We start from the raw sequence: 9,280 nt of genomic DNA, 5'->3' as shown, positions 1-9,280 counted from the left end.
TGGGTAATGTGATCCAGGATGGGATTAGGGTGCAGCCTGTGAGTCTCTGAGAGCAGAAAATTTAAAGAGTCAGTCCACGCAAGTGTCAATTTAATTAAATCATGATCAATTTTAATTTAAATTATAATTGGAAACAGGGAACCAAGATTAAAAAGCCTTGAGGCAGAGTCGGAAGCAGCCCAGGTTTTGCATGCATCCCACAAACCAAAGAGTTTACGCTATCAGCTGATGATAATGAGAAAGGAACCATGGACCCTTCGTGGATCGAAAATGGTGTATTTGGAATGGCTCTTCCACAATGGGACAATAAAACATCTGCAGCCCCCTCTTCTCAGACGAAGGACCTAGGCATCTAACAAAATAGTCCCAAGAAGTCCCCAACCCCACTTCTTGCCTAGGGCTGGACATTCCAAGAGGTTTCACACAACAGTTAACAATGATGCTCACTTTTTCCCATTTCACCAGTTTCCTCCTTCTCCGGATTATCTGCATGTGATAGAAGTCTAGCGAGATGTCAAAATATAGTCATATCAAACATTCCTAATTAACAGATCATTTGGCATCGGGTGAATCCACAATATTTCAGAAATAAAATGGTTTCCCAAGTCAGCACAACAAAGATACAGAGAAACTATAGGTAACTCACATACCTATGTTTGGAAGCCATAAATACTTACCAACAATTAAAAATTATGTATCAATAATTAGAAAACTATAGGTGGGACCAAAAGCAATCTGCATTCAACAGTCTTTGGCATCAATATGTTCAAGCCATTTCAGATCATAAAAAAACAGAGGGCCATTCAGACCAGATAAACAGGGTAAAGGAAGTCTAATGGATTTGTAGGTAAAATACACTGAAGTATCTATGGACCCAGGAGAGGGGAGGTTTAGAAGACTGTGATACCCTTTGATCAAGAATTAATTTTGTCTTATACAACTGGGCAGTTAAGGAACATATTGTGAAAACAAACAAGCAAATAGTAACAAGGAGTAACAAGAGAGAGTAACAGGTCTTGGGGATGAGATGGGATGGCATCCCATCCCTGCTCCTCCACTAGGCTGGGCAAGTTCAAACTTTTCTAAACCTCCTTGACCTTTCGTCTCCTTCACTGTGAAACCCAGATCCTGCCTCATTTGCGGAAGTGGTGTGAAATAAAGAAAAAAATCACGTGGAGTAGCGGAGTATTGGCTTGGCCCTTGGTCGGTTCTGATTATGCTGTGTTCTTTTTCTAGTGCAAATTTAGACCAGAGTTCCACAGCATCAACTGGAATAATTCTGAGCTATATATACGGCACTTCCTCCCTTCCAGGTGCTTGGGGCCAACCTTGGAGTCCCTGTTGACTTGCCGATTTCCCTCGTACCTCCGCCCCTCCAAGGCAGGAGGAAGTCATGCTGGCTCCCGTATGTCCAGAACATGACCACTTCTTACCCCCTTCATCACTGCTCCTAGGGGAGCTGCTGTCATTTGTCCTGGGTTACCCCTCAGCCTCTCCAGCAGCCTCCATGCTTCTATTCTTGCCTCCACAGGGTATGCACAGCAGAGCAGCCAGAGTGAGCTTTCCAAGGTGCAAGTCAGATAATACTCACAGCCTTCTGATGGCTGCCACCTCACTCTTAGTTAAAGCCGATGTCTTTGCAAAGGCCCGCCAGACCTCCATGACCCAGCCCCCACTGAGCTCTCACACCTTCTGTGCTAAAACTCTCACTTTCCCTCACTCTGCATAGTCACTCTGGGCTCATTGTTTTTCCTCGGACACACCCGGCTCACTCCTGTCTTGCAGCATTTTGTTTAGCTGTTTCCTCTGCCTAGGACCTCTTTCCTTGATTTTCACTCTGCTATCTTCCTCAACTCTTTCAAATTCTTTGAGCTTGTATCACCTCAATTACTCTAGCTGACAAACTGGCTCCTGCCCGTGTGCATTCTTCATCTGCAGGGACCTGCTTTTCCTTGTCTCCATGGCACTCTTCATACTGTAGAATTTATCTTTTTTTTTTTTTTTTAACATTTTATTTATTGGGCTGCCTGGGTGGCTCAGTGGGTTAAAACCTCTGCTTTCGGCTCAGGTCGTGGTCCCAGGGTCCTAGGATCGGGCCCCGAGTCGGGCTCTCTGATCAGCGGGGAGCCTGCTTCCTCCTCTCTCTCTGCCTGCCTCTCTGCCTACTTGTGATCTCTCTCTCTCTCTGTGTGTCAAATAAATAAATAAATAAATCTTAAAAAAAAAAAAAGATTTTATTTATTTGACAGAGAGATCACTAGTCAGAGAGGCAGGCCCTCTGCTGAGCAGAGAGCCGGATGCGGGGCTCTATCCCAGGACCCTGAGATCACGACCTGAGCTGAAGGCAGAGACTTAACCCACTGAGCCACCCAGGCGCCCCAAGAATTTATCTTTTTATTAGGCTTATCACTGTCTGTTTCCCTCTGCAAGAATGTGAACTCCACAAGAGTAGGGATCTCCGTTTTGTTCAAGGATGTTCTTGTAAGATTCTATAACAGTACCCATATATGATAAGTACTCAGTACTTTTCCTACAAATGGTGTTAGATCAGTAAGATCACTATGTATGAAATAATACACACCATACACAGTATAGGTATGCATCAATGCTTGGAAACAATGCTTGGAAAATTCCGTTAATTCAGAACCTTCCATGCCCTAAACATGGTGCACAGCTTGAGTTTACATAATGGGCAAAAACACGGAAAATGTGAGCACCCTTAAATATGGCCAATATAAGAATCTAATATGCTTAGTCCAGGCTGGGTTAGTTCAAACCAAATTCAATGTGGTCAAAAGCACAAATAACAATTTGGAGTGGAGGTAACAGGATGGCTGTGGTGGACAGAAACATGGAGGAAGTCTGAAAATAATGAAGACCATGACTCCGAGGCTACGGGCCCTTCCAGGACCCTTATGGGGAAATAACTTGCTTCCTTCTGCCCCTTCACCTTGCTCATGCTCTCTCCCTCTCTCAAATAAATAAAATCCTTTTTTTTTTTTTTAAGATTTTATTTATTTATTTGACAGAGAAAGGCACAGCAAGAGAGGCAACACAGGCAGGGGGAGTGGGAGAGGGTGAAGCAGGCTTCCCACTGAGCAGGGAGCACGATGCGGGGCTCGATCCCAGTATCCCTGGGATCACGACCTGAGCTGCAGACAGACGCTTAACGACTGAGCCACCCAGGCACTCCAATAAGGAAAATATTAAAAACAAAAAAAAAGGCTAATGGAATCATCCAGATAACACTGTACTGGACCATGGTAATAGCAGCTCAGTGGTGCAAAGGGGCCATGCTGGGATACATTTTGAAGGTAGGGCCCATAGGCTTCACTGAGGTTTGTATCCGCAAGCCTGCCTATGTTTTCAGCACACATGTGCTATTTGAGATCCATTTCATAGAGTAACAGCTGCTAGGACTCCTGCAGCAAGATATTAGATGTCACGGCTGTCACCAGAGTTCTACTGGAACTCTTGGGTGTGTGAAAATACACCACAGTGCCTTGCTAATGCTGTAATGAAATGTCTATCACTGTAGCTTTCTCCAGAATGTCAAAACTCAGGATCTAAAAATTTCTTCAAATATTAATGAGCCGGATCGGGTAAAACAAAAAGGAGCATGGGACTTGAGGTCAAAAAGAACAATCTTGAACCTTCAGTCTCCCACTTGGGTTTGACCTGCGAGGTTGTCTCAGTCCCTGCTTCTACACTACAGATGACAGCACTGAAGGTGGACCCAGAATGTGTTTCTCTGCTTTCATGAGAAACTGCATGTACCAATATGTAATGGGCTTCCTGAGGGATAGTTTGCATGTACAGTGCAAAGACAGAGAGAAAGATCGATCTAAGGTATAGCCAAGGAGACTCGGAAACTAAGGAGTGAAGGGAAGGAAGGCTGGAACTCTAATACTTGAACCACTCACCTGAGCGTGTGTTTTACAAATGAATGGTAAGTCAGGTGAAATCTACAAAGGGAGGTCCAGAAACAACTTGCTCATGTGTTTCCACTGTTCAGCAACCTTGGCAATGAGCACATCAGACCGTCACGATGGCATCAGTCATCCAGCCAACCTTTCTCTGTGTCCTTGGCTGCTAAGCAACTTTCCAATGGTGATTTGGGTTCTATGTGGACTGTCCTAAAGATATGTGGTCCGGGGGCACCTGGGTGGTGCAGCAGGTTAAGCGTCCAACTCTTGGTTTCTGCTCAGGTCTGAAACCTTTGGGTCATGAGCTTGGGCCCCACATCAGGCTCTTCCGTTGGTGCAGAGCCTGCTTGATATTCTTTCCCTCTGCCCTCTTGCTTGTGCCTTCTAATAACTAAACAAATCTTTAAAAAAATAATAAATTAAAGAAAAAAACATGGTCTGCTTGGCAGATAGAATTCTTACGGTAAATTAATAAACTGGAATTCCACATACTAAGACATTAAGACGTGCCTTTTTATTCCCTAGTCAAAGGAAGAAAATTCAAGTGTTGGCAATAGTGTGAAGATACTAGCAGGAGGAATAAAAAACTTAAAATATGCATATTCTTTGACCTAGTAATTCCCACGCTGAAGTATTTATCCTATGAAAATAATTGGAAAAGTGGGCAAAGATGAACATACAAGCATGCTGAATTTAGCATTTCTTAAAGTATTTTAATCAAAATTATATATATTCTAAAAATATATGGTCCAGTTTTAACATGTTATTTGTAAAATAAGTGACAGTTGAGCCACATAATAGAACAATGGGATACCGTGGTCCAGACTAGGTGATGCCAGTGTGCACGTGTGCGGCGCGCGCGCACACACACACACACACACACACACCAACCTCAGTGGATCAGAACAACAAAGATTTATTGATCTCCCATGCAAAGTCCACTGCAGGTCCAGGGCAGTCAGGCTCCAGGAGATCGTCTCTATCAACATGCACTTCTGTGACCCCTGCGGGAAATCCGTGGAGGTTAAGCCTCTCCCCAGCCATTAAACGCTTCTGCCCGCACTTCATTGGCTAAAGCAAGTCACGTGGCCTCACTGACCCTCAAAACCCGCAGCATAGGTCCCGCTGCACAGCGCTCGCATCCACAACTGTGAATGCTCCCCTGGAGCTCTATTTGTTGATATGGGCAAAGGATCCATAGTACCTTGGCAGGGGTAAAAGCACGGCCCCTTAACACTGTATCCAGAGGTGTCTTGTTACATATGCCTGCATGCATTTAACGAAAACACTGAAAGACATACAGCCCAGGTTTAACAGTGTTTTCTCTGGGGGGTAGGACAGAGGGCTTAAAGCACATCTTTCTAACACTTTTTGGTATTATCTTTTTTATTTTCACTTTTTAAATTATATATTATTTTATTACATATTATTATTAAATAAAGCTATATGTCTTTGAAGAAGCACAGTAAACCGCCATGCTGGTTTGTAAGAAACCAACTTCCTAACAGTGAAGCAGAGGAATCAGCTCTCCTGGGTCGGAAGCACCCCGTGTTTATTCACAAGACAGACCTGCTTGCTGATGTGGAGAACTGGGGCACAGATGCTGGTGTGTCCCCATGCACCTCGGGGAGCCTAGACATTCGGAGCAATCGCACTCCCGGGCTTCACAAACTTGGAGAGAGATGGTAATACCTAACCCCGAACCCTTACAGGAAACACTCATGACAAGCTAGCACGTGAAAGCAGGTATTATGGAGAAGGCAAGTGCTTTCAAGTCAGAACGACAGACAGGATCTTCTTAGCTTCTCAACTGTAAAACAGGGATGGTAACGCCCCTGAAGTGTCTCCAGGATGGAACAGCAGAATGCAGGCAGAGCACCAGCGTACTGTGCTAAATATAGGCTGGTTAGTATTATTGCCCTGGGTCCGTATCAAACATAACAAAAGCTAAATTAAGCAAGAGAGTAACAAGCAAGGAACATTTTATTGTGTATGTATATTCTCAAAAAAAAAAAAAAAACCCCACAAAAACAGAACCCACAAACAGGAGCAAAGAACAAAGTTTTCTAACTCTCTGGGATTCACTGGGGCACATTATCTTATAGAAACACAGCTAGTACAAGACAAAATGTACTAATTGACACTGCCCTCTGCTTCCCCAGTCAAAAAGGCTATAGAGTAAAACACTTTAAATTGTATTCTAATATAAACTCGTTGCACAAGGAGTTACTGTATAGTAAACTGCAGAAAATAGAGTAGGCATTCAATAATCTGCTCACAATTAACAATTAAGCAATAGACACTTGAATAAATAGAGCATGTATTACTTATTTGTTAAACCTCAGGTTTATAATGAGCAGATGGTTCATCACTAATAACTGGTTAACTGGTTCCTTACATTTTAGAAGACACCAGATCCAGTAACGGAAGTAGGAAGTAACTGAATGAAACCCAATTCAGAAAGTTATTTCCTTGGGTCTGGGTCACCATGGAATTTATAACATATTTAGGCCAGTTTCAACAGTTTAAAAATGTAGGTACTAGTAAACTGAATTCTTTAGGGGAGAACCAAGTGACGTGTTCTAGAGAGCTATTTTTTGTTCATATCCTCCAGGCAGCAGGACAGAAAGTAGGACATTGTAAACAGAGATTTACAGTATAATGAATAATCTTGTTTCCAGCTAATGCCATGGGGGTGTTTCTGTCATTTGCAGTTAAAAAAAAAAAAGAGGGCAATTTGAGAACATGTCTCAAATGAAGAACTGACATTTCCTTATCACAGACATACTAGATCTAAAACATAAGGATCTTCTCTAATATTCTGTACTTCTTAATCCCTAGTTGCAGGAATTAGCGTGAATATTCAGGAATGGAAAAACCATGAACTGTTACTTGAAGAGCTATTTTAAATGACCCGTTTAAGAGTAACGCAGTCAAAATAAGGCAATAACTAGAAACCTAGTTGGATCTTCCTTCTGTGTCCGGTCAGCAGAATTGTGAAAATAATTTTTGCTCACCTCTATAAAAAATATTACCCATTTGCTCCCTAGTGTGCAGTAGAGACAAGACAAGCCTGCTATGTGTGTCCTTAAAATGAAAAGTGCTAATAGGCTCTGGTGGAGAGAAAAGTTAACTGAAACATTCTTTCCTTTTGCCGATACCCCTCTCTAATTCTCCCTTACATAATGCCTTTCCTCTTTGATTTACATTAGCTTAACCCCTTAGGAGGTGCTCTCACAACCTTATATTCTCTATAGAACACTGAGTTTTTCACTCAGTTTTTAAAATAAAAGAAGGCTGAAAGCTGCAGCATGATATTGTGCTCAGTCTACCACAGACATTATAAAATCACATTTTACAGAAGTTAAAGGCAAACAAAAACCACAGTTTGGTACTTGTCAAAATGGCAAGAAACAGATCATATCCCATTTTCCTTTCAGGACTTCATGAAATCCCCAGGATAGCACCTTTGTATGAGCTGGACCATTAACTGAACAAGAGCTAACATTCAAAACTGCCCTGTAAGAGCCCATCCCTCCAGTTTCCTTCTGTCTTAGTATCATACGTTCTGCAAAGAGCTCACGAAAAGTTTAAAAAAATGAAACACCTTTTTCAGGTGATAGAACACAAAAATCATACGGAGCAACAAAACCCTTCAGTCTTATTTGTGAAAGCAAGTCAATTTTTAATGCAGATTATTCTAAATATGAGGTACCTGATCTCCTTTCCCTATTATTTGTGTCACTTGGCCAGTAAGACATCTTAATTACCTGTCTTAAATATTACAGTCCCTCTCAGCTGTTAAAAAAAAAGATTTAATCCCTTCCTCATATCACAGCGAACCACCATGCTGTCTTGATATGATCCCAACACAGTGACGCAGTAGTGAGTTTTTAATCAATATCCACTAGTAAGACTAACAAAAATACTGTTGCTATCTACTTAAAATTTGTCTTTAAGAAAAGTAGGCCTCTCTCCACTCACTTGCATAGCCCTAAAGTAATAGGTATGTGTACTATTGTTAAAAACAATCAAATAAATAAATATTGGGATATTAAAAGACAGGCTCTCCCTTTCCCCATCTCTTCCCCATCCTGATACTAAGTGGCCAAAAACTTTTAAAATGCCATTTGATACAAGAGAATTCACTAGTTGCTATGAAAGCAATTTACAATTTAGGAATTACTGTGCAGGACCTGGTTAACAATTCCTGCTCTGGGTTACTAATTCCCTTCTATGAGATGCTGATAATATTCCTTACAACGAAAAGTCAACATAGTTTAAAAAGCTTTGGAGTTCTTTTCTGAGGTGTATTATTACTAAACTGCCACAGTATCGCAGGGGCCCATTCTGGGACTACAAATAGAATGTGTCTTTTTAAGAGGACTGGGCTGTTCCATGGAGCCGACTGATCATCTCCCTTCATCATCATGCTGCCGGCGGGGTTGTTTTTCCATTTTCCGAGAGTCGTTACGGACAGCAGTGAGTATCAGGCAGCTTGTGTGACTCCCACATTAACAGCACCATTAAAAACGTTTTGTCCTCAGGGCACATTTGGGGGAAAGGGAAGGATGTGGGCTGCCTAGGTTAATACAGAAACTGTACAGCTCACTAGGTAACAACGGGGAAGGTTGGCCCCTGGCACACCGGCTGGCTGGGAAGAGGAAACTGAGCGCTCCCGACACCGAATGCAGGTAAGGGTGCTACCTGGCAAGAACAGAGATCTTTAAGAAGAATCACTACGTGCAGAGAATATTCACATACTGCCAGTGAGGAAGGAGAGATCTCTGGGTTCTTGGGGTCCTCCTGCACCCCTCAAGAGGGAGACAGCAAGTCCTCCTCTCCTAATCCCTGCTCTAACAATAGAGCTACAGGAGCCCGTGGAGGGCCAGCAAGTCTTAGGGGAAGGGTGTTTGCACTTGGAACTGCTTTAACGCTTTTGTTCAATGGTTTTTCCTCTAAAACTCTCATTTGCTGAATGACTCCTTCAGCACACGTGAGCTCACTGCTCATGAGAAGGTCTCACTGAAGTCATTCCTTTCCTCAGGGAACCACACCAGATGAACTTTTTTCCATATTTGTCCCTACAGGTAGTTCCGCAAAGGCCCCCAAACACACCTTACATTTTTTTCTCTTTAAAAATGTTGCTTTGTTTTTTAGTGGCTACTATCCATTCACGTGACAGTGACCACGGAGCCACGGGGAAGGGCTGTGTTGGTGAAGGGTGCCGTGGGGAAGGTGCAGACCTTGACCAGCTCCTGGATCAACGTGGAGCAAACCCAGTTGCCAGACTGCAGCCCACCACGGGCGTCATGTCCCATATCTGCAAGAGAAAGAACATGCTAGAGAAGGCT

The 9,280-nt window shown here is 42.8% G+C and overlaps 1 protein-coding gene across 1 annotated transcript in view; it reads right to left on the bottom strand.

The window, feature by feature from the left end:
* Window positions 1-5,891: 5,891 nt before the first annotated feature.
* Window positions 5,892-9,280, bottom strand: part of WDFY1 (WD repeat and FYVE domain containing 1) — a 43,224-nt gene continuing 39,835 nt past the window's right edge. Inside the window, exon 12 of the mRNA XM_080799142.1 lies at window positions 5,892-9,249. Coding sequence (XP_080655268.1) covers window positions 9,190-9,249 — 60 coding nt within the window. The 3' untranslated portion in view covers window positions 5,892-9,189. The remainder of the gene's footprint in view (window positions 9,250-9,280) is intronic.

Source organism: Martes martes (genome assembly GCF_963455335.1).
Source record: "Martes martes genome assembly, chromosome: 3".
NCBI lineage: Eukaryota > Metazoa > Chordata > Mammalia > Carnivora > Mustelidae > Martes > Martes martes.
This window is presented reverse-complemented; position numbering and strand designations above follow the sequence as displayed.